Here is a 26,024-nt window from a genome sequence, read left to right as displayed (position 1 = left end):
TGTCACTTTATAGGAGACGTTAATTTTGCAAGAGTTGTGGAACAGAGTTAGGGAATCGTTTAGATTCAGACTGTAAAACAGTTATAGAAATAACTCTGAGAGGGACAAACATCCATTTCTAATGAGACACTATGAACACGAGCACCTGTCATCTCATAGAAATAATAATAATAATAAACTGTAATGGCTAAAGAGGCACATAATTACTGTCTGAGTTGCCAACACCATCAATTAGCTACATAGGATGTGATTTTGTGTATTCGTTCACGGTCATAAGCGCACTGGGCACGCGCAGCCTGTCGTTGCTGCCGTCGGTGTCCTACCAGCATCTGTTCCTCTTTTGGTATTAAAAATAGACCGGTGCTGATAACAGACTTATGTTTCGACTGCATCATTTGCCGTCGGGAATCTTTTGTGCGCTACTTTCATTTTAATCACCGAGCCGTGACCGCGAGAGCGCAAATGCGCATCGGTCTGCGCATCTTTGAATCTTCAGAACCACACTGTGGACAATCTCCCTGACATCCAAAGACCTCTCCCCCGCAATCCTACGAGGCTTCTTCGCCGTTTATGGCCGCACATCGGCATCCCTGAGCCGCCGGCCTCGTTCCGGACCTTTCACTCATCGCTGCTCTCAAAAGCTCTCAGAATCAGGGAGACATTTCTACACCAAATTGAAACCGTCCTCGGCTGGCTATTTTTAAAGAACCCGGTGCGATGCTGGGCCCGTCTCTCTAGATCTTGTGATCACTAGCCTGCACGATCTCTCCTCCCACATTCGTCCGATCAAGACCCCGGTACTCTGATCGAGCCCCAACGATGCATCGTAACGCAGTGATGCTGGCTGTGGTCCTTTTGGGGAACTTGATGCTACCTTTCATCTCTGCTCAAAACGGTAAGCAAACAGCTGTGACCATGACATTACTGTTACCATCGCATTGAGGGAAAGTGACTTGGCTTGTGTGAGGACGCGGAGGGAATTGTTTCTAAAGAGGATTTTGAGACCGCGTTAAAGCCATAGTTTCACACCAAGACTGCAATTAGACAGCAACATATATAATTTACTTAATGCCACGTTAACAAACACAAATACGACTGTGTTGACGTTTTTACAATGTTATTTATTGCTGTATTGAGTTTTGTTGGCGTGTTTGTAGGAATAATTTACTGTCGCAGATTATGCTGTGGAATACTAGTAAGTTTTTTTTTAGTTTTTTTTTTTTACTAAGGTCTAAGATTTGCAGTTTACCTTCACTGCCCACATGAGGTAGTAACCTATGGCTGTCAGTTTTAAGTTTGTTTAGTCAAAGGGGGAATTGGTAGTAAGAGTATGTCAGGCAAGACTAACATGCTCTGGATGCTGATCAAGTGACATTGTCAGCAGCAAACACAGGCAAAAGATTCACCTGATGTGTCTTGTAAACACTACAAATACCAGGCCCTTCAGTGTCAAAGATGTGACTGAGCTTCTGATTGACTGAAACTGTTCTGTGTTATTCCACATTTTTTTTGCCATGCCAGCATAAATGATCATTTCTTGTGCAAATAATTCTGTCTGTGGGAAATTCTATAGTAAAACAAATAACAGTCCCATTTTTTAACATCAGATCTCCTACCAGATAGCCACAGTAAAATAAATAAATAAAAGTATTTGGCTGATAAGTATCATTTACGAAGAGATGAAAGGATACTTATTTGGCAGTTTTTGAAAAAATCAGTGTCTGTTAATCATAATAAAACTAGCATGACTTGGTTTAAACAAATGTCAGCAACATGCTGTTGGGTGTTCCAGGCTGTCGTCCTCTGATGCAGCATGTCCTGACTCCAAATTCTGTTGAATCACATCACCCAGAGGGTCTCACATATCAGCAGCCATTCATGAAATCAAGGTGGAGTCTTTATATTTTTAATGTTTTTAATGTTTAAGTATTTCTTTAGTAAGCGTGATTATGAAGACAGCATTAAGATGATATACTTCTGGAAACAAAGTGTTTAATCTCATAACTGACTCTTTTACGAATCTGATGTAGCCACATGTCAGAACCCACGTGCTCACAAACGAGTGACACTTAATCTGCTATCACAGAAAACTGTGGCAGAGAATTATGATGCATACTCATAATTTTAATGCTTAACGTCCACCTCGGCTTTGCTGCGGGGGATAATCGAACACCCACTATGCAAGAATTAATATAACATGTGTTTAGATGGTTGTTTGAGAACACTGTGAAAATTCCAGCTCTGTGGTTGCTAATTTTGCAAGTATTTCAGATCGAACATTTTCAACATTAGCTTAGTCTAATCAACATGGGAATAACAGCTTGCACTATTTTTATATAATACAAACAACAAAAATGCTAAAATAAATAAAGTGCTGCAACAAAAATCATGATAGTTTAAAAAAGTGCAAAAACAACCTATGTTTATTTAGCTTGGGGTGGACAGGAGACTCAAATACCAACATAGTTATATAACAAAATTATTACTCAAATTCTTGTCTTTCTTTATTGTTAATTTCTTTGAAGTGCCTGAAGTGAGTGTGCATACTGTGAGGCATTCTCTCATCTCGCTATCTGGAAAATCAAATACACAATAATTCCTCTATTGTTTGACAAAGCTCAAGTAATGTCTTTCCAGACACTTCCTCTGGTCTCTGCCCAGTTTTATTACCCACTCACTGAGGTCCAGTTCACACTACAGAAACACTCACACACACAATAACATCCAGTGGTCAGTGAGAGGCAGAGCTATGCCACTCAGGCTGTCTGTTTCATCTGTATTATGTAGAAATCACAGGTTTGGTAAGTGCAGTGATAAACTACTGTTAATACCAAAGGTAATATTTGCTCACATTGCATGCAAAGGCCATTTAATTTCTCTCACACAGTTCAGATTTAGGGTAATCGGTGCATGGCTTCTTATGCAATCCGAAATTTTCCTGTGATATTACAGAGTTCAGACAGTGATGTGGGGACAATAATAATTATAAGTGCATGAGATGTAATCACTGTATCTAGGAAGCAGAGGGAATTCAAGTCATTTCCTCATTCCCTGGGAAAAGTAGGCCCACATAGGTGCACAGTTTCTGTGACAGAAATTTGGAGGGACTGTAAATAGCATCCGTCCATTCTGCCTCGTTTCTATTTTTACCACCGAGACACAGCACTGAGAACTGTGGCTTTAAGGTCCTTTTGTGAAAGTGAATCCATTAACTCTTAATGGATGGCCTCCTTGTGCACAGCTGCCCGGCCCTCTAAAGAATCACTAGGTGGCTGTGGACTATTTAAGCTGAGAGATGATGTGATCTTGATGCAAAGAAGGTACTGGCTGTTGAGAAGGTAACTAGAGCTGACCTAAGGAAATGCCTTTGCCTCTTACATAATTTCCCCCTACGAATCACGTAGTCTACTCTTTTTTTGTTTTGTTTTTGCATCATCTGTGTTTGCATGAATCAAAACGTGGAGAAGGCATACTAAGATATTTTAAATAATGAACTGATATTATCACTTACATGTTCAAATGTAAACACTGTTTTCTGTCATTGAGGGGCTCAGTTAAGACTGAGCATATATGGCATCGAAGATGGCTTCTTCTTTGGGGTTTACTATCTACGTACAAAGATAGGAATGCTGACAAGCCACACCTAAATGCATTCCAACATGTAAGCAACAACCCTCTCAAAAAATGTAATAATAGTTTTCTTTGTCAATAAGTGACCTTCTTTTTCTGCTTTATGTCACTTAGGCATTATCTTCATCTGAAGCAAACAAAGCATTTTAAGATGGTTCATTTGTGAGTCTGGAAAATATGCTGTGGGACGGAAGCCAAACTCGTACACTGAGTCATGCCTGCCCACTGTGAAATGTGATATGGCCTGTAGTGATTAGGAGCACCATTGCACTTTATTAAACACATTGCAGGCATACAAAATAATGATGCACATCTGTAACACACACTGTGATTAAAAAAGAACAAAACAAAAAAAAACCCCAACATATATATATATATATATATATATATATATATATATATATATATATATATATATATATATATATATATATATATATATATATATATATATATATGTATACCACCCTGCTGTGCATTCAGATTCACTCCTGGCATTTCCGCAGTTTAGCTTCTGGCCTCTGATACTTACTGGTCTCGTAGCTGGGAACAACCCCAGCTATGTGTGCTGCACAAGGACTCAGGGTCAGAGAGAATATTCAATTAGGATGTTACTTTGATTTATGTGGAGCCAAACTTTCTAATGGGCATGAGTGTTTTTCAAGTGATATAGCACAACAGAAAACCTATTAGCTGATTTTCAGCTCACATTTATCGTGACAATAGTTCTAACTAAAAGTACAGTAGGAGACTTGGGAATAGCATTTGTCACCTTGTGTGGTAGACAGTACTTTGAGCACACTAGTGTAGTTCTTATTTCTGGAATTATTGTATTGTTACATCAAATAATTTAAACTCCCTTGCTTTCACTTTTGAGCAGAAGTAGGAAGTGTTTAGTGGTTTTATGGGATTAAAGAATTTTTACCCCCCGCACAAGGTTTATTGGGATTTAAATCTCATTAAACTGTTGCCTCTCGTCTGTGATCCCAATATCAGATTCAAGTGTTACCAGTAGAACTGAAATGGTGAGCCTGAGGCCTACCTTTTCTGAAAACCTAGCTTGCAAGTTTTAATTACAATTATATGTGAGTCAGAAAACATGTATTCTATAACTTGTATACTTTTTACTCAGAAATATGTGAACACTGAAAGAATTTTATTAGCATTTATACATCTTTTTATTCCAGATGTTAGTCCTGACCCTCTAGTAGCTATATACATTTCATGCATATATTCATTTTGGCATATATTAATATTTTAGAGACTCTGAAGCTTTAGTGAAGTGGTTTTAAGAGTAATTCTGTTTACTCTACTGAAGCATCCACAACCAATTAGCAATAGATTTCATATGTAGTAGTTATTTTACCAGACTCGATGTACAGAATTAATATTTGGGTTTTAGCTTTGATTTTCTAACAACCAAGCTTTTTAATGCCATATATTTGCAACAATGATAAAAACAGTTAAGTTTCAGTACTGCTCTTTTCTCAAACATGCTTCTAGCGTTTTAAAGATGAGTTTCATACATACACCACTTCGTGTTTGGTAGGTATTTAAAGCAGGACAACTTTTAGAAGTGGTTACTAGTGATGTAATATGCTGGTCATTTGGTAGGCGTTAGTGTTCAGAAACATGGAATTAGGGTTAATTAAAGTTTTAATGATCTCAGTGAAAAAATACATTCATAAAACCGATCCCATATGTATGTGGAGTCCTCAAATGTAAAGACACTGTTGCTGATCTAGGCATATGGAACTTACGCAATATCATGAGTCCATCTGCTAAGCTGTTATTAATGTTATATCTACAGCAGTCAAGAATAGCCTCTGTGCTGCAAATTTTAGTACCAGGGGATACTATCATTATCAGCTTTTACAATAAAACTGACTACAAGGCATTTCTTTGCTCCACTGAACTTAGGTGAAGTGTTGAAATATGCACCAACGTGAACTGGTGACTTAATTTCAGTTGGGGCCTGAATGGGATACTTCCCGTTTGTCTTGTTAAATGATTTATTCTAAATAGTGACTTTATCTAAATATGCACAAACTCACAGACCTGTATTTGATGTTTTTTTTAAATATATTTCTCCATTGCTTATGCTCCATGTTGTGTCCTGCACTTTATTTTAGCTCTGCGTTTTGTAAAACAGTTTTTTTCATTCATCCTACTAGATACCCAAAGCACATAGAAGCTCTTACTTAAGCCTAATCTGATGATCTCTGATGATTGCCTACAGAATTTGCTTGACAAATAGATTCCTGATCTTCCTCACTTGTTTTGTGGCACCTGTGAGGGCAGAACATGTTACAGTTTTATGATTATTTTTGATATTTGGAGATTGGTGACCTTAGCTCACTCTGAGGACGGCTAATCCTCAAATCACCCTGAAATCATATCTAGATTTTCTTTAAAAACTGGTGTTTAGATGATATATTCACACAGTTTTTTAAAATGAAAAAGTGAAAATCAAAATAAGTTATAATGTGACAAACCCAAGAAGTTTCCTGAACTTTAAAAATCCCCTTTTAGGCCACTATTGTGAAAGTTTTCAAGTATAACTGACAGGGGATTTCTAAAAATCACCCCGCAGTTCTTCAGCTGAGACACCTGAGTTAGAAAACACAAACACTGCAGTTGTCTTTACTCGCGAGGACGGTCATAGAGCGCTCGTACTCCAGACTCGCGCTGTATTACTGTCTGCGTTTTTTATTTATACAAGCTTGTGTGTGTGTACAAAGATCACAAAGTTATTCTAAGAACTCAGAGCTGAGGTTCCCCTTTTCTAAGTCTGCATGTTCTTATAAAAGAGGAAGGTGTTAGTTGCTTATCACACAAGAGTTCATGTCAAAAGTCACATAGACATTTGCCTAGTCATCAATAAAAGAACACATTTCATGAAGCTGATCACACTATATACAATTTTCTTTTAACAATAACAAAGACAACCAAATACAAACACTGGGCAAAACTATGACACATTTCAAATGACCTGTATGTATGTATATATATATATATATATGTGTATATATATATATATATATATATATATATATATATTTGTCACAGCATCAATCATGTAAAACAAAGTGCTCTCACATTCACAAACTTAAACGCTTGCAAATACACACACGCACACACATTATACATAACTAGTTCATTGGCCCTAGGGGGTTTCCTACCCTGTGCTTTCTCTGTCTGTGTTGTGGGACTGTGGACGGGGATCCAGGTTGTAGGCAGGCAGCTGACTCACTCTCAGGCTGCATGGCGGTGGTGTGGGGCTTGTTGTCAGTTCTCAGGGGAGCTTTCTTCTCTACCTGCATGAAAAGAGCATGTAGGCTTTAATAACTGTGACTTCCATTCAGCTTTAGACAGAGCGTGTTACAGACGACTGTAGGTTATTTTGCGATAGTACTGTACAAATGTCAAATGGAGGTTAAGTAAGCTAAAACATTTGACACTGTAGTTCTATGACATGACGGGTTTCATTATTTTTTTAGTTTGGGATCATTTAAACCATTCAATCATATAAGATTTTGACTTTCCTGATTAAATGAGTAGAATTTGAGGTAATAAAGGTTGTCACAATAACAAACTTTATTTTCCCTGAAGGAAAAAAAAGAATATTTCGACATAGTATCAATTCATATTATTGCCCTGGTCATCCATGCCCACCTGCAGTGGTTCCACTCCCCATCAGTGAGCCCATTCCACAGTTTGAGTCCCACTGCTCATATTTGTTTCATTTAATGTAGTTTTCCTTTGAGGGTATAGCATATAAAAACATCCACAGCTGACTTTGCTGCTGAAAAGCAGACAGCTTAGGTTGTAGCCAGTTATGTCAGTTCAGCCATTTTGTTGGCTTTATAATTTGCAAAAAAGAAAAGAAATTGCAGGTACTGTTATAATGCACAACAACCTGATAAGACATTGGTGTGGGTAAGGGGAGATTGACTGAAATTAGTCACATTTAGCAACAGAGCACGTGAAAATGTACTGTGGTACATGAAAGTATAACTGTGACACAGATACCATCTCAGTTTTCGGAGCTATCTTTAAAACCTACAGACAGAATGTAAATGATACTCTAAAGATTTTTGGAGTAAACATTTCTGCAGTCTCTGCAGACCTTTCAAGTGCTTGAAATATAAGCAGAGCCTTTATTTGCATGCCTTCAGTAGCTGATGAGCAGCATACAGGATCTCTCCTCACAGACGAGTCTACTTCTTGTTAGACTTTTTTGATAGATCATTCCAGATGTCAGGCTGTTATCTACACCATGTTATATTCTGTTTTTTATTTGCATACACTGTGCACAAACAGCAAATCTGACTTTCTAATGTGATGCAAGTTCACCAAGTCCCTTGCACCAAAGTTTGTTTTCAATATTGTGTATTTTGAGGAATTAGACCACACCCAACCTCAGGCAGTATTTGTGTATAATGCATAAAATTAATTTAGACTTATTTTATTCATAAGTTTTGCAATTCTAATGTTGTTTGACTTAACATTAATAAATAACGGTTAAAAAGTTAAGTCATTTCCACATAACTGCAGTTCACACTCTCAGTTTTATATTGTTGGAACTTTAATGTATGTGCATTTTACTTTTAGTTGTGGACAGGCAGAAGTATAAATTTGAAATCGTATCCCCCCAGGCTCTCAGCACCTACTTAGTAATATAAATACTGGTTATTATTACATGACTACAACAAAAATGGAATCAGCTTTGCAAAATGTGTTTATCACCAAGCTATCACCAAGCTGCTGAGATCATTCCACCAGTCATACCACCATTCTCTGTCACTTCTCGTCTCCCAACATGATTTGAAATGAATAAGTACCAGCTGGCTGCTTTGCGTTTTGTTTTCACTGCCAGTGTAAGCTCCTTGTTTAAACAACTTGAAAATTGGTCTGCTCATTGGCCTGGTGTTTGTGTAGTTTGTTTCTATGAGTATTTCTCCAGAGTCTCCCTGGGCTTGAATTTAAATTGAGTCGTCAGTTTCTTTACACCTTGGAGGACATTCATTATGTTTTTTTGGTTTTTTTGAGTAGTTATACTGTAATTTTGTGATCTCATGCATGGATGACTCTAGTTGTATGTGTCATGTGACACAGCCGGTTACTGAGAGTGAGATAGTAAGTGTTCAGTTATACTGAAATATTGCTTTAAATGTGTAGGTGGAAAGGCTAGGATTCACCCTGTGGGATAATGTGGTGAGCTTGATGGGCCCAGATGTTTCCAGAGAAAAGAAACAAATGCTAATTACTCTGCATATCTCTAGGCATTGCACATAGTTGTTGCACCTAATATCCCCAGACACATCTCTAGCAGGAAGACTGCATTTTTTTAAAGATTTTTGCTAAATTCTCTTCAAAAATTGTATTTTCTATTAGAAATGTTATTTTCGCTTGGCTTTATGTAACCAGGGAGTTGTTGGGTAGCACCCTTGAAATCATTTCATTAAATTAAATTAATAATTTCTTAAAACATTGATAATTTTTCCTTTAAACTAACAGCCCTGAAAAATGCTTTGTGTTTTGGCATTATACAAATGGACTTTTTACTCATTCACCTGTTAGTTAAACCTTAAATCAAATATTTTAAATGAAATATTAGTAGATTTATTGTGGGGGTGAATACTGCAGTTACACTCCTTCCTTGGGCTTCTACAAGCTTATCTGTTCGTGCGCCTAAGATACATAACTTTGAGGAGGACAGACAGATCTAGGAGGGCCTGTAAGCCGTTGTATTTAGACACAACAAACAGTCTAGCACTCGGGAGACCTAAGGCTTTTCATTCCCATTTCCTGTACCAGAATTGAGGGCAGTGTTAAGGCAGCGTATTTTTCTAATGATTTAAGCACGTGTGGTTTACAGCTGACAAAGCTATAGGGCCAGCAGAGAACAGTGTCTGTGGCCCAGGTGATTTGTCATTAAATCGGGTTCATTAAGTCTGCCAGTGTTTTGCTGGGCTAACTACTGACATGGAACAGGGTTGTGAATCAGGCACAGATCCATGCCTATGGATGCCATGGGTGGATTATGGAATTTTTTGTGAAATTCACCATATTTCATGTTTCGTATATAACACACAAAGACAGTCAGGCAGTCTGTCTGAGCGGCAGACTTGGGAGATCGCATACCAGTATTGGAGAGATGAGGGCATATTCAAGTTTCACATTACGATGGAAAAGCTAGTTGAACTCAGACTGTGTTATACCACTGTGACCATATGTGAATTTTGAAAACCTGCTCTTAAAGTCTAGCTTATCCAAAATGTAAGCAGCCTGACCTAATTTCTAGCATTAGCAGGAAGAGCTGATATGGATGAAAAGAGATTATAATGCATACATACAGTTACATTTATTTAGGACAATTTTGGTGAAGTACTTTACATAGGCAATATGAAAATTGACAAAGGCAGATCTTTTATTTATTACTTTCCATGCTAAATGTTTACAAAATACAAAAAAAAAATCATTTCATTTACAAGCATTAGTGCTTGTTGCATTGCTAAGAGTGGAGCACACACAATCTGACGTATATTCAATTTCCTCCTACAGTTCAGTGGCATACATGTTTTGTGAACTGGTGTAAATACCCTCTGAGTGTGAAAGGGGGTGTGAATATGTTTGTCTGTCTCTATGTGTTAGCCCTGTGACAGACTGGCTGCACCTCACCTCTCAGCCAACATGTGCTGGGATAGACTCCAGCAACCTATGATCCTAAAAAAAAGATCAGTGATTTTGGAAAACAAATCGATGGTTATAGGAAACTGATATTTTTATTTATTCATGATACTTGTCTAACTAACAAGCTAAAATCTTTGTTGGAGGTAATAACTGCATGCAACGGTTAAATCTCCAATATTTTGTTATTTCGTTTGAGAGTTCAACAGTTAAATATCATTTCTTCCTCTGACAGGGTGGCATGAAAAGTGAGTTCAAGGTAAACCTTTCTTGATCATTGCGTTTGAAAAATCTGTTTTGGATTTGTTACAGTGTTTGCATTCAGTAGTACCAAATACATATAACATGATATTTTCACCTTAATGTTGTCAAATAGGTGTGATGCCCTGACTACTAGGACACAATAGCTGAAAATAGAGTTAGGTCATTGTTCAATTGGCAAACAAGCCATTAAAAAAACGATTAAGGTACATGGCACTAGGTGAACAGTTCCCCTTCTCTATATTCTTGTGTCTATGGACTGCATTTAATGTACTGATGTTGTCTTTTTGTTCAAGAATATACACATGAAAGGTACATCCCATATCTTCGTATGGTTACGTGTGAAAGAGACAAAAAGAAAAGGCAAACAAGATATCAAGCACTATTTGCAGCTGGCACTGTTTTGCGACTGGTTGACTATGACTTTGTATGACAGTTGGCCTTAAGTGGGCCAGGGAACCTTGACGTTGAATGGACTGGATTTACAGAATCATTAACCTTTTTTTTAACCTATCAATAATTTCAGGCTTGCTGCTTTTTGATTTGCCTTTAATCATCCTCTCTTTTGTTTATATGTTCTCTGATCCTATTAATTTCCTTCTCTTTTCCTTGGCCTTTCCATGCCTTCCTTCTGCTCTAACCCTCTTCTACCCTTTCCTTCCCTGCCATCCTGATACACTTTTCCTCTCTAGCTGGGTTTGTCAAGTCTCCACTCTCAGAGACTAAGCTTACAGGAGACACCTTTGAGCTGTACTGCGAGGTGGTCGGTTACCCCACTCCAGAGATCCAGTGGTGGTATGCTGAGGTCAACCGAGCTGACTCCTTCAAGCAGCTGTGGGACGGAGCCCGCAAACGTCGGGTATCTATCAACACAGCCTACGGCACCAATGGAGTCAGTGTGCTCGGTATCACACGCCTCACACTGGAGGACTCTGGGACCTATGAATGTCGGGCAAGCAACGACCCCAGGCGCAATGACCTCCGACAAAACCCAGCCATCACTTGGATCCGCGCCCAGGCCACCATTTCGGTGCTACAGAGTGAGTGGTCTATGTCCCATAGTATCTAGATGGTCAACAAACTACAAATCCCCACTCCCAACCACTCAAGGCTGTTAAAACCTCTCAAGAGCTCACCCTCACTGCAACAGTCACTGGCCAGGCTTGAAAAAAATGAAAAAAAACCCCAACATTATTCAAATTCCTTTCTTAACTTGATTTATAACTTTCTAACTCTTAACAGACAAAAAAATTTCAAATTGTATAAATGGCTTTCTTTTTGTGTTTTGTTTTCATTAATATTAAATTAGATTTGGTAAATATTTCTGTTCTCTTTCTGTTCACTAGATTCCCTGTCTTTCCAAAATCCATTGAGCATCTTGTTGTAAATAACCACAAACCCAGGAACTTTACCCAGTCTCAATCTGCATTTTCTTCTTTCTACCCGCAGCAAACCTTTGTTCTTACTGTCTCATTTGTCCTTTTACAATATTTTGATCATTATCTATTTCTCTGTATCCTAATTCCGACCCATTTCCTATTCCTAAATTTATTTGTGATACTTATTGCTTTAACATTAAGCTGTGTCTCTTACATTGTGTGGCTTGTTTTGTTTACTTCAAAGACCTGCCTGCTAAATGCAGTGGAAATCTAGCGGTGCTTTGAAGTAATGGTGCTTTTCTTTTGGCTTTCTCACTCTGGGCACGGTGCAAATGGGACTGAAAGAAGACACAAGGAGGGCTCTGCTAAGGTGTAAAACAGTGATTCCTGCTGTCAACTCCTTCCTGATAAAAGCAAACATTTTCTGCTTTCAAATTTGTGTGTGGTAATCCAATAAAGGATGGAAATGTAAGGGAGCTGTGCATGTCTCTCTCCAGATGAGACAGACTTAACTTGTACACAATAGCCCCTCTGGACCTCCCTGTGCAATGTGTTACCTTGTGCCTTCTCAGCCATGAAGAGTGTGACTGTGAATCAGTAATGACATTATATCCTTTAACCCTCTACTCAATTCACTCAAACAGTCATACAAACTGAGTTTTAACTGGACCCTTCTATCCTGTGCATGCTTCAGTGCTCTGCCCACTAGAGCACAGGGACATGTGGAATGTTGTTAGTCACAGTGAAGCTATCGGAAAAGTTTAGATGAGTCTGATTTTTGCTGGCTCTTCTGATTGGACTGACATATTTTGATTCACGTGTGAGTGCTATTTGTTAGGATTGGGGCTGATTTAATTTACGCCCTCATTCAAAATGGTGAAAAGGGCACTAGGGTTGTGGTTAGCAGTTCACTTGGGTTATTTGCATGTTATTTTGTCTCCAAATCCTTCAGGTCCTAAATATATTCTGTCATTACTGAGGAGTAAATGTTTTATCCATATACATGTAGTATGCAAATATTACATGTATATTACAGGCTATACATTATAGCCTAGCAATAGTTTGTCACTCAGGAAATGTGCAACAGTCTGGTTGTCTTGTTTATTTTGGTCCCTTTTTCCCTTAATTTACTTTGTTAATGTGCATCACTCCAGAGAATATGCCAAAAAGATCTAAATATGTAAATATATATGCAGTATTTGATTTCAGCTACAAGGCTTTTTGTAATTACTGAAAAAAACGAAATCTACTGCAGATACATTTGTTATTGTGTATGTGCCTAATTAACATGTGTTTAAAGTGATACTGTACCCAAAGCTATGAAACACTCAAATATTTTTTGGGTTCATAACAAATGAATAGCCATTTGGGAAATATTGATGCCACCCATGTGACTATGATGAATGCTACAGCCAGTTAGCTTAGCTTCAAATGGAAACAAAAGCAGAAAGGCTAAAGCTGACACCTGCTTCCAAGTTCACATAAAAAGGCAGTAACTGCAACCTCATCAATTAACTGAGTGTGTTTACAAAACTAGTTATTGGTAGATAATCTTTATGCTTGGCAGCTGTCTGTAGCTTCATATATTTTACACCAACATGAAAGTGGTTTGTATGTTCTCATTTGATTCTCAATGAGAAAGCGAATGAGTATATATCCCAAAATGCTGTTCTTTAACTGTGACTTACATTGCAATTCATGTAACTTACAAACCCAATAGTAAAGTTTGTCACATTGGGAAAAATATCAGAATATCTGGAACCCCCCCCCCCCCCCGCACACACACACACACCAAAATATGGCTAAATACATCAGTTTTGCATTATAAAGGACTTACTCTGCTGGAGTGGCTTGAGCATAAAAGCTGCATAAAAATACTTTTTTGTTTTTATAATTTTGACCACTACCAATTCAAATTAAAGTTTTTTTTTTCCTCTAAAAAAACAAAACAAAATACAAAACATAAATCTTTTCCATAGCATTTCAACGGTTGAGTGTTTCATACTCAGATAGCTTCACATAGATCTTGTGTGGAGTATCACTAAAGCTAACTACACACAACAAATCTCACTGGATTTTGAGCGCAGACATACTGTACACCCAGAAAGCAAGGTAGCATCCTAACTGTCATAATGGTACGAATTGCAAAGAGATATTATTATTGTTATTATTATTATTATTATTGTTATTGAGTTCTTAAGAGCATTTAGCTCCACCACATGCTCAGAATGTGGTTTTCCTTGACGGTGCACCTTTCCTGTTTTAATATGCTACAAAGAAGTTATGAGGCCTGCCCTGCTCTTTAAAATGACACAACACAACTGTGACACAGCCACTGCTAAGTTGATTAGTATGTCTAAGCTGTTAAGATTATTTGATTTAATAAATCTTGGCAAACTCCAAAGCTACTTAAAAATTAAAACAGATCTGTCAAGTATCTGCCAATCAGTTTGATCTAACCATCCAACCTCAAAGTAGCACTGTATTAGCTGCCAGAGGAAAAGACTAGGTTTTGTGATTTGGTTACATTCTGGTATGACAATATATTATCCAGTAGTTACCAGATTTTAAGTAGTGACAAGGTGTCCTACAAACAACCTCTGGTTAAATTGCCTGTGGACCATTGTGCTGTGTTTGCTAAATGTTAATTTATGTACCTCATGTTGTGCGTTTGTACGCATGACTCGAACATACTATTAATAGTTCATGTGGCTCTGCTTGGTGGGGGAGAGAGAGAGATAAGGGGGGAGGGGAGAGACTTCCCCTTAGCTATTGAGTGTACAGGATTACAGCAAGAGGGTACCACAAATGCTAACAGAAGTCAATTGCTAGTCTCAGTAGCCCTTCTTTCCCCTCTCTCTCCTTTTGCCTTGCTAGTGGCCTTGCAGAAGCAGCCAGTAGTAGGATTATGATGCTTCTCCTCTCTGCTCCTCCCCTCGGGGGCTCCATTGTTGCCATGGTTGGCCAGCCCGGGAGGAGGAGGAGGAGGGGCAGTGGAGAGGAAGCTTCTCGCTCACTACTCAAGGCAGAGCAAAGGGCACCTCGCTCTCAGATGACACCTTCCCTGATTGTCCTTGAAGAATTGACCCTGGTATTGTTTGGTAACCAGTGTGGTTAGCTATTTAAACGTCTACATATACATTCAGCTCCATAATGTCAAAAGGTCTGTTCACTTATGTAAATTATTATCTCCGATGTCTCATTTGTAAGACTGTAGATCACAATTAACTGAAAAATGTGGCCTCATGTCATATGTTACACTTCCATAATTAAGCATATATGGTTAATGCAAACCATCTAATTATGTATATATTTTTTCCTGTGGATATGGGTTAGGTTACAAGCTCAGCAAAGTTTAAGAGGCTAATAGCTGCAACAGCTCTTAAAAAAACAGTCATACTAAGGGTTACCTCTAGAAAAAGTCAAGTTTAAGAATAGGTTAATCATGAAGCACAAACAGTTTATAACACTACTGGCCCGAGAACACTCACTGTCGATCATTAATCTGATTTTTTTTTTTCAGTGATGAAGTGTCTAAACTTTTGTGCAATGCACAAGTTATGTTTTGTGATTACATGCTGGTTATGATTGAGGCCCCTGATCATCAGGTACATATAATGTGATGATGTTTTCAGACAAGTTGGCAGTAGTTTAATCAGGAATTTGGGTGGTACACCATCCAGCTTTATAATTAACCTTACTGCAGATGTCAGTTAAAACGTGTCCGTGTTAGTAGAACACAGTGTGAGAGCCACAATTCAAATTTTACCTTGGTAGATCAGTTAAGCCTTCATTTTACTGCTTAAAACAAATGAAACATTCAGGTAGTACTGTGGATAATTGCTATACACAAGATTAATATTATACGCAGAGCATCCTGGTGGTTTCATGTCCTATTATGCTTTTTGTTTATTTGTTATGTGAACTTCACTTCATAGACACCCTCCTACACAGATCATATAAAAACAGAATACAGCCTACAGCAAGTACAGCATGGGAGGAAGGATAGAAACAGATTTGAGCCTTATGTTCTGGGATAAGGTTTGACTCTCTGTCTTCCAGAACCAAAGATCAATGCCTCTGATCAGACCATCTTAACAGCAGACACCTCTAGTAAACAAGTTATCCTGCAGTGTAACCTCACCACTGCCCATACACGCCACAAGGAAAGCTTCTGGATGAAAAATGGACAGGATATCCCCAACACACGGACGGAACAGAAGGACACAATATACAGGTGACACAAAGATTTTCCTCCTAGTTCCAAGTTGGACGTGCAGCGTAGGAGAGAATAGGTAATGAGATTAAGTGATTTCGTTAATGTAAAGTAAATGAGAATTCACCTACAAATTATCTAAATGATTCATGTAACCTGAAGGTTATTATTCCAGTAAAAACAGTGCCAAGTTAATCTCGCCTTGTCATATTTGTCTCTGTAGGGGACTTGAGCAGTGCTTGAAGAGCAGCACCTTGCAAAGCCAAAGTCTTACGCTAATTAGGGTCTAAGCCTGAAAGGTGACTGTTGTACAGAGTTTCAGTTGTAAACCACAGTGTAGTGACATTTCCTGTCCTACAAAAAACAGTCAGTGTGACTGTTTGTGATGAGTTTCTGTGGAAAAAGAAGAGACAGGAACTACATTAAAATTAAAATGTACATACAGTCTTACTCAAAAATACAAAGAGACAGTATTAATTATTCTCAATTTAACTTGAGAATCCAGGTAATTCAGACTTCTGTATGTGCTTGTTTTCAAATATTTTACAATTACTTATTGAAACCTGGGTTGAAATTCATTTCTGACTTCCCATTTAAAGCTTATCACTGCGTTAAATCAATCTTAAATCATATCTCTGCGTTTATTTAGAAATGAAAAAGTGAAACCTTTATTATAGCCTAAAGTACCAACTAGTTGTTGCTTCCTGTTGTCACACAGTATAATCATTGGAGCACAAAGCTACTGTCGCCCCCAAAGACATACCACAGACTCTCTCTAGCCACAAGATAAGACCAATTGGTCACTTCCTTGTCACATTACATCAGTAATACACTGAAGAGTACAGCTAAAATGCCTATGGTGCCCTTCTCTGCAGTATGCAGAGCTGCTGTTCCGTAATATAACAGCATAATGCCAACATTTGTCTCCAATGGCCTTCTGGGCTTTTACTGCTGGAGTTCAGTAAACTAATTATTAAAGTTAACCTGGAATTATTTTACATTACTTGACTGCTTAAAGTGTAAGTTACTGGTAAGTGACTGGTGGTATGGAATAATTGGTTTTGTTATATTTTTGTTGCAGAATCAACAAGCCGCGTGCTGACGATTCTGGGGAATACATGTGTGTTTACACATTTGACACGGCACCAAATGCCAACGCTACGATTGAAGTAAAAGGTATGATTTCTACATGTCATAAAACAAGTCAGTAAGACAAGAATAAGATTGCTTGATGTTAGCAAACATGATATGATTGAATAATGTTAGCTGACTTCCTCCCTGGTGTATTCAGATTTTGAGAAAGCACTGACATTTTAGCTCACTGCATGATGACATGGTAATGCCATTTGTGGTTTCCCATTGAGAGATGGGGGAGTGAATGTAACCTAAAAACATTAACCACCTAAAGCTCTGTAAAGAGAGCCCAAGTTTACGAAGGTGTTTGCATTCATCCAGTGCAGTCGTGATGACAGGGAGTATTCCTGAGGCTGCTGTCAGTCTTGGCTTTCACTGAGACAACACTCTAGCAAAATGGACAGGCACTGCACATGCTCTCCAAAACATGCAAATCACAAAGCCCACTTGGAGGCATCCTTATATACAGTTCACTAAAAAAATGGTTAATATTATTGTTTTTTTTTTGTTTGTTTTGAGGGTTTTTTTTTGGATGGAATCAACAGTAGAGAAAATTATGAAAATGAACTAGGTCATTAGACGTAACAGCAGGAAAGCTAACCAGAGAACAACTGTGTTGCTTTCATTCAAGCTGACAGTGAAGCCATCAACTTGAATAAAGGATTGAGTAAGGGCAAGTGAAACCCTCTTCAAGAGAAGCTTGCCTGTGTGTAGTGCTTAAGCCAATTTGCTGTGGCATGGCTATGGTGCATACTGAGCATGCCCTGCCTCTTGCTCTGTGGCTGTCTTAAAGCGCTGCCTGATTGCATAACATGGATGATGACCGTGTGTGTTCTGCTTGCACTGGATCGTGAGATGATGGGACACATCACTATTCAAACTGAAGTGTCCTAGCCATCACTGGACTGCAGGCCTCTGACTTTTGAAGCTTGCTATCTGTCCTGGAAGAAAAATCAGTGGGCTGATGAAAAGACTTCATCATATGCTCATTATTATTATTTTTTCCATTCAATTTTCAGATATATCTTAAACAGCCAAACATTTTGGTGTCCAGTGTGAGTACCATTGCTGGATAAAGAATTTTCTTCAGTTCTTAACTGTTTTTGTGATTTTCTAGAGGTGTTTGAGATCTCTTGTGACCCAGGTAGCAAGCCCACTGTTAAGCAAGCCAGCTTTGCACTGCACTACTGGCAGCAGTTCACTGAGATCCCTCGCCTACAGTGTCCTTGGCACACTCATCCGTGCAGGACTCAGCTCAGAGGCAACAGATGGAGGGTTCTGTGATGTTGTAGGATTAAGGCTCTGAATCCGGTCCCAGCCATCTCTGTGGCAGGAGTAGAGTTTATTGTCTGTGACACTAAGCTTACCACAGATACATATTTGGTACCTCGTATTTCACAAATTTCCTTAAATTCTAAGCACATTTCTCCTATGAAATGTCTTAATTTGAATCCTGATCCCTTTCCTCAAGAGAAATTGACAATGCAGAAATCGAGAGTCACAATCTGTGCTGTAGGTAAAATTATAATTAGAAAGCGAACTAAAGAAAGATTTAAAACTATTTAACATCTACTATCCTGACCAACTTTTAACATTTTTCTATGACCTTGCTCTTTCTAACACAGACCTCTCGCGTTCATGTGTTACCTGTGTCTAGCACACAGAGATTAATAATCACAGTCAGGAGTGTGAAATGGAGGTTTCTGTCTGTTTTTGCACCACTCCGAGGGCTGTCTCTGTGCTGTCAGTCACTGACATAATACAGTCAGGATAAGGCACAAATGAGCATAACCACTCCCCTGCTGAGGGAGCACGTGTGCTCCATAATTAGAGTGGGATGATGTCACAGAAGAGCTCAGACCCCTCCTGCTCCATCCATGCGCAGCTGAAAAATGCTCACTCCAGGCCTCTCTTATCCTGCTTAATTGCATGGAAGGAATCATTGTAATTTTTGAGGATTAGTGAAAGAAAAAAAAGGAACAGCTATTTTCTTGATGCTGTGGAGAGTTAAAAGGAGAGTTCATGTTTCACCTTTTAGAAAGACTTCTTTTCATATATCAGTATGACTTGGCACGTGTTGCAGTGCTTTATGGCATATGCCTGAATTTATTAAGCTCATAACCCCTGTTTAATTTTCATTATCAGTTAATTCATTAGTCAGAGCCAATTTGCACATTTTTTTGTGGAATTCACTGAAGAGTTTTTTGAATGGAAACATCTGGAGGCACTCATATCATACTGATAACCCTGTTCCTTTATGAATTATATCCTACTGCTTTTTATCTGCTCCAATGTGATATTCTCTAATGCGTGTTTGGGAGTAGAGTACATGCTTACAAAATAACTAAACATCAAAAATGGCACTTCTTGATAAAAGCTGTATTTCTTTGCAAACCTCTATTCTACTGAGTGAAATGCTATTTTGCACATAGGGTTTATTTTATTGCAATGTTTGCCCAGCTGAAGAGTCACAGGTGGTTAGTTTGTTTCCATATTTAGGCTGAAAGGGTGTGAGATACATTTTCCAGTGTCTTAACAACATTTTTAATCATAAAAAAATCTAAATCCACAACGTTTTGATTGCATGGCAATGTTGTGTATGAAAAAAAAAAAAGAGTAATCAAAAGAGTTAACTGGCAAATATATTGCAGATAACCATTTACCTTAGCATACCAGATCAACCGCTACTTAAGGAGAAAAATGCAAGCTTGAAATGTAAAATACAAAGTGATGTAAGACTTTTTTTCCCCAAATGTCTTCCTGTAATCTTTCAGAAAATTTCAGAAGAAACTGAAGGAATTAATCCAATCTTAGAGTACACTAGCCTCTAAATACCCAAATAGGAATCTATGTAATCCTCATTTATGCCATCTGGTAGAGGTTTAAATGTTGCATTGAATGTCTTACATCAATATTGTTTTTTAATTTATATGACCTTTTCAGCAAAACCGGATATCACTGGCCACAAGCGAAGTGAAAACAAAAATGAGGGGGAGAATGCAACGCTTTACTGCAAGTCTGTCGGTTACCCACATCCCACCTGGACATGGCGTAAGATGGATGGAAAATCCCCAATGGTATATAAATATATGTATACATATATATTGCATCTTTATAAAAATGATATATTTTTTGGACAGAGAGAGGGAAGGGACGTGTAGCAAAGGGTCCCAGGTCGGATTTCAACCCAGGCCGCCGCTCTCCAGCCATGGAGCGTGTGGTTGCCTGCGGACCCACTGAGCTAAACTGGCATCGCTATATATTGCATAATTTTTAAAATGATAAAAATTGACTGAGAAACAGACCGACAGGTTTAAGAACGATGAGAAAGTTATTATAAATATAATATAAATGCAAATATATAAAGGTACAACAGGTATGCACGATAGGTAGGTTTTTGGACATGCTTGCAGTTCAACTAAATTAAATGGTCATTATGTTTCAATGCAGGAGCTTGACAACTCGACTGGGCGAATCTTCATCACCAATAGAGACAATTACACAGAGCTCAACATACTAAACCTGGATATTAACACGGATCCTGGAATATATGAATGCAATGCCACTAATGCAATTGGAAATAATGCTCAGACTACAATTCTTCGAGTCCGCAGCCATCTTGCACCACTTTGGCCTTTTCTGGGTGTTCTGGCAGAAATTATAATCCTAGTAGTCATCATCGTTGTGTATGAGAAACGCAAGAGGCCAGACGACATCATCGATGGTAAGACAACATTTGCTTTTCTAATGGCAGTAAGAATCCATAAGTAACTAGTAATATAGATACCGCATTATTTACATTCACAGTGCAACTCTGCAATTTAAAACCTGTGAGACATTTGTGTTGTTGCTTTAAAAATACCAGTAAATCAGAAGATCAGTAAAATTTCCCCATATATTTTAAGAAATGTAAAATAGTTCAAATTTTTTCAAATTCAAATTTTATTTGTCACACACACACAACCACACACAGTATGACATGGGGGTGAAATGCTTGTAGCTGTACAATGCCCGACCATTAAATGACAGAAGAAAAGTTTTACAATATTTACAATTTACTACAAAATTTACAAATTAACTTAGGAATTTACAGTAAAGAATGTGCAAATAGTAGAAGAGATTATGAATTATAGGATTATAGGAAATGTGTGGTGGCGCGTGTGGTGATGTGTGTGAGAGTCCAGTCTTATAGTGACGTGTGTGGGAGAGTCCAGTCCTACACCTGGTTCAGGGCCCGAATAGCCTGGGGGAAGAAGCTCCTCCTCATTCTCTCTGTTTTGGCCTTAAGGGAGCGGAAGTGCTTCCCAGACCTCAACAGTGAGAAGAGTCCATTGTTGGGATGGGAGAGGTCCATCATAATCTTCCTAGCTTTGGACTTGCACCGCTTGGTGCAAATGGACAGCAGGTCAGGGATCTCTGATTGAATGATGCGTGAATGATTGAATGAGTTGCAATAGGGTCAAAAGTCATCGACAATGGATTGCACCCAATTTTAAGTTACTGGAACAAGGAGACTTTCAAACATGATGTTGCATTTGCTGTCAGATGGGATCTAGAGTGGCCAGCTGATTTGCCTCCTTGCTCTTGAGTGGTGTAACAAACGGAGAATGGAAGAACATATAAGGATTATATTAAGTTGGCACATGGAAATATGGCATAAATCCACATGTAAACAACAGAGGGGGGGGGCAGAGGGAGGGCACAACTCACTTCAGATAGTTGGCTATTAGTGTACTGTTCTCATGGCAAACATTTGCTTGTGAAGGCAGAATACAGGAGTTCATAAACATGTAAGGTAATCAATCCATTATCAGTCCCACAGTATATCTTAACTGGTTAATTCTTGTCCCCTTCCCCTTCTTTCCAAATGGCAACATAATCTAAATGGGTGGTAAGTGAGAGATCCTGCATGACATTTTTTTTCTGTCATTTTGAATGTTTTTACAAGCCTACTGTCCATCCCAAAATATCATGATGCTTGATGCAGTTTTGAAATTTTACCACAGTCAGTGAAGTTGAACTTATACAAAGTCATGGTAAAATAAAATAAACAGATAAATAAGTCTTATCCATTTCCATTAGGCTTATTAGTTCGACAGGCAACAATTCTTTTTTAATGGATATGGAATCTGTTTTGTATGTCTCTAAAGAGCAATTATTTGTAATCAAAGTAAAAGCCCAATCAGAATGATTGGAATCATACAATGTACATTACAAGCATATCTAAACAATTTATATATAGCCAAGTTTGAATGTTGTATTATCAAACAAAAGACTATTATGCGTATGTCTGGTGTGGTGTGGAAAATTTAATTCCACACCATATATATATATATATATATATATATATATATATATATAGTACCCATAAATAAGATAATTTGAAATAAAAAAAAGCTTCTCCTGTTTCAGCTGACAGGCAGAACTGCTTGATAATAATTTGTCAAGATGACAAAGTCTGCAAAGCTCAAAGGGATCTTCAGTCACCACGGGTTCTGTCTGACCTCTACTCATGTAGATTTGTCTTCTTTTCATTTTTAAATAAGGCAAGAACACAAAAAAAGTTCAATGCCTCAACAGTTTCCCTGTTTATGTGAATCAAACCAGCTGGGTACCCCAGTTCTATGTTACACACAGACTAAACAAATATTGCTTCTGGGTACATCCCACTTTTTATTGACATAGTATGAACAAAATTAGATTTACCAAATAAAATGTGCAAGCAATAGTTAGAAAATAAGCCAACTTGATTAAATTTACATATATTAAAGTGTTTTTCAAAGTCTTGATTCTGTGAAGACAAAGTCACATAGAAAGTGTTGTGTGACAGGCTTATGTATTAATCCTTAGATGGGGTCCAAAACAGTATTTGTTGATGCATTTAAGAATATTTTTTTATGTCTCAGTTGCATATATAAAAATAACCAAATGTTTTAAAATGACATACTATTAGGAGTTTATTTCTTTAACAAACTAGAATCTGTTATATTGTGCTTAGTAATTAGAGAAGTAGAAAAAGCACGAAAATATTTCATTTTCCTAAAGTACAAACTCATAGCACATAAGAGATATGCAACTAAACCACAAGTCTAAGTAAGCTCTGTGCACAGCCTCTAGTTTGGTTTCATCTACTGGAAAATGAAGCGATTAAGGTAGATTATATTTGCCATGTTTATGCCATTCAAATCAGGAATGAGGACTTCCAGCTCACGATACACAGCCTTTTCTAAAATCTCCTTTTAGCATCCCATATTCCCAGAGGTTGCACACAGACAGGTTTTGGCCCCTGTCTGTGTGCATTATGAATTCTGGTCTCTTGATGGCTGAGCTGTTTGAACACTTTTTTCACTACACAGCCAAAGGCTCTGATGCAGGCTGACATTTCTATCCTATGTTTCGAAACCAGCTGCTAAAATTACAGATTATGCTGTGTGATTATTTGCTAAATAACAGCCCACTTTATGTCACGAAACAAATGTTGTGATATGAACCCATATCTATTTTCTTAGGTTTAAAAATGACACTTCAACTTCCACTTCAACAGACTTGATGTGTTACCATGATTATTAATCTCACACAGTAAAAATCTGTCATTTGTTATTGCATTTGTGCTTGCAAAGCTGTAATAGTAAACATAGCTTTTGTGGTGTATACATATGAGATGTTAAAACAGTGTTATATGCTGGCAGTTGTTCCTCCTTTAAGTACTCCCAGAACCATGTTGTTGTCTAACATTAGATCTGCCATAATTTGCTCCATTTTAATGCCATGGAATGTTGCTAATGCTGCTAATCTCAGACTTATAACTGCATGGAAAATCTCTCACTGTGACTGGCTACTTACCTGTTAACACATTTCATCTGAATGCAAAGCACCAACCCCAAGGCTGTGGAACTAACTTTTCACTCAACCCAAATTATTTTTCACAAGTTCCTCTTCTTTTGGTATTTTTTATTGTTACAATGTGGTCTACTTTACTATGTTTTACTGCACTGCCTTAAAATGAATTTTGGCAATTTTGTATGACTGACACAATTATTTTACAAAAATATATACTGCCATAAAATCTATGTTCTACTTCTTGGATTGGATAGACTCTCTATATGCTGACAGACGGGTTAAAGAAGGCGCATGATTTTTCTTTTTGCCAAATCAGCTACACTATCACGCTCATGTACCAGGCCCCTTCAAAATCACTATGAAATCGCTGAGTGTAATTAAAAGATGGCTTTAAGTGAGCCATCTGCAATCCTCCTACACATATGCTCAGCCTGAGATGAACAGGAACCCCATGAGATTCAGATGGCGTGTGAGGTTAAGTTTACAGTGTTGGGTGTTAAAGATGCTCTTTAAGGGGCAATTCCTTGGTTTTAATTCACATTTCAGTTTTGCTACTTCAATTATGTCATTGCTGACCAAGCACACATTAATGTCCAGAAACACTTTTAATGTAAGAAGCTACTTATTGCACAAAGCATATACATGCATATGAAATTCAAGCAGTTAAGCAGGTGATGCCCATATCTAACTTTCAGTGTCTTATCAGTGCATGATTCTGTCATAAAGGCTTTTAGCTGTCTTCCTGCATTTTCTGAACTTTTAACATTTTTTTTTTACTATAGCGATATGAAGAAACATGCCAGTTTTTTTGTTTTTGTTTTGATCTCGCATTTAACTTCTCTGTGCCATTTTTGTCTTCTTCTCTCCTCTACCCCTCAAAGATGATGAACCAGTTGGGCAAATGTAAGTAAACAAGTATCTTTATTGCCACAAATATAATTCATATGGGGATACTGTGATCTGCATGCCCATTACCTTTATGCCACTAAATTGTAAGTGCTTCTTTCCTAGGAAAACAAATTCAACAAACAACCACAAGGACAAAAACATTCGCCAGAGGAATACAAAATAAGCAATTTACTCAAGTAAGACACTGTTGTAGAGGATTGGGGCTAAATATAGAACCCACTGTGAGGATTATCCATAGTCACGCCTTCTCTTGAATTTCTCTCCGCAGATGAGATGGCTAAACTGCATTTTTTTGACTACGTGAAGGTGTCAGAGGTGGATGGAGCTCTGGGCAGTTTTGAAAAAAGCATATCTTGTCTCATTTTATGAGAAACAATATCAGCATAACACTGGCAACAAAAAGAACATAATGGCTGTCTTAAGCATGCCTTATTCAGTCTTAAGTGGAGATTTCAGGATGAAGAATAATGACTAAAACCACCACAGAGGTGTACACATTTTTAATGTGCTGTTGATGTCTCCTTTCTTGATTTTATCATGTCCTCAAATGAGGTGATCCCTTTTGTATTACATATCATGTACAATGCATGCAAGATAATTACAACGCAATAGGATACTCAGAATAGACATTTTCTGTTGTTATCCCTCGTGTGGCTTTTTTGCATCCAAAATTACCTTTTTTATGGAGTCATCCTTGCATATACATATACACATATATGTATATATATATATATATATATACACACATATACACATACATATATATATATATATGTATGTGTATATGTACATATATGTATATATATATATATATATATATATATATATATACACACATATACACATACATATATATATATATATATATATATATATATACATATTTTATTCTTGAAAATTTGTACAGCATATCATGGTCATTTAACTATATTTGATTTGTGACAAGATGTCTACTTTTAACA

General features: G+C 37.7%; 1 protein-coding gene across 2 annotated transcripts; it reads left to right on the top strand.

The window, feature by feature from the left end:
- The first annotated feature begins 297 nt into the window (after positions 1–297).
- Positions 298–25,809, top strand: nptnb (neuroplastin b). Of its 2 annotated transcripts, XM_085380432.1 has the most exons (9): positions 298–895; positions 11,277–11,624; positions 16,026–16,200; positions 17,261–17,355; positions 20,257–20,390; positions 20,764–21,037; positions 25,035–25,056; positions 25,165–25,238; positions 25,331–25,809. In XM_085380432.1, exons 1-8 carry the CDS (start codon positions 820–822, stop codon positions 25,223–25,225), a joined length of 1,185 nt encoding a protein of 394 aa, XP_085236558.1. In that variant the 5' UTR covers positions 298–819; the 3' UTR covers positions 25,226–25,238; positions 25,331–25,809. The 2 variants fall into 2 exon arrangements, with proteins under 2 accessions (XP_085236558.1, XP_085236633.1); XM_085380507.1 differs by lacking the exon at positions 11,277–11,624 and having other exon boundaries at positions 300–895.
- Positions 25,810–26,024: the final 215 nt, after the last annotated feature.

Source organism: Rhamphochromis longiceps, linkage group LG1, assembly GCF_057381845.1.
Source record: "Rhamphochromis longiceps isolate RC_006_pf linkage group LG1, R_longiceps_female_GT1.1, whole genome shotgun sequence".
In the NCBI taxonomy this organism is placed as follows: Eukaryota; Metazoa; Chordata; class Actinopteri; order Cichliformes; family Cichlidae; genus Rhamphochromis; species Rhamphochromis longiceps.
The sequence above is the reverse complement of the archived record's forward strand: the minus strand, read 5'-3'. Positions and strand labels throughout refer to the sequence as shown.

Excerpts from the sequence above, each read along its gene's own strand:
- nptnb (XM_085380432.1), top strand. The coding sequence starts at position 820 with ATGCATCGTAACGCAGTGATGCTGGCTGTGGTCCTTTTGGGGAACTTG. Across the intron at positions 11,625-16,025 it reads CACCATTTCGGTGCTACAGA|AACCAAAGATCAATGCCTCT; the intron begins GTGAGTGGTCTA and ends TCTGTCTTCCAG. Across the intron at positions 25,057-25,164 it reads GATGAACCAGTTGGGCAAAT|GAAAACAAATTCAACAAACA; the intron begins GTAAGTAAACAA and ends CTTCTTTCCTAG.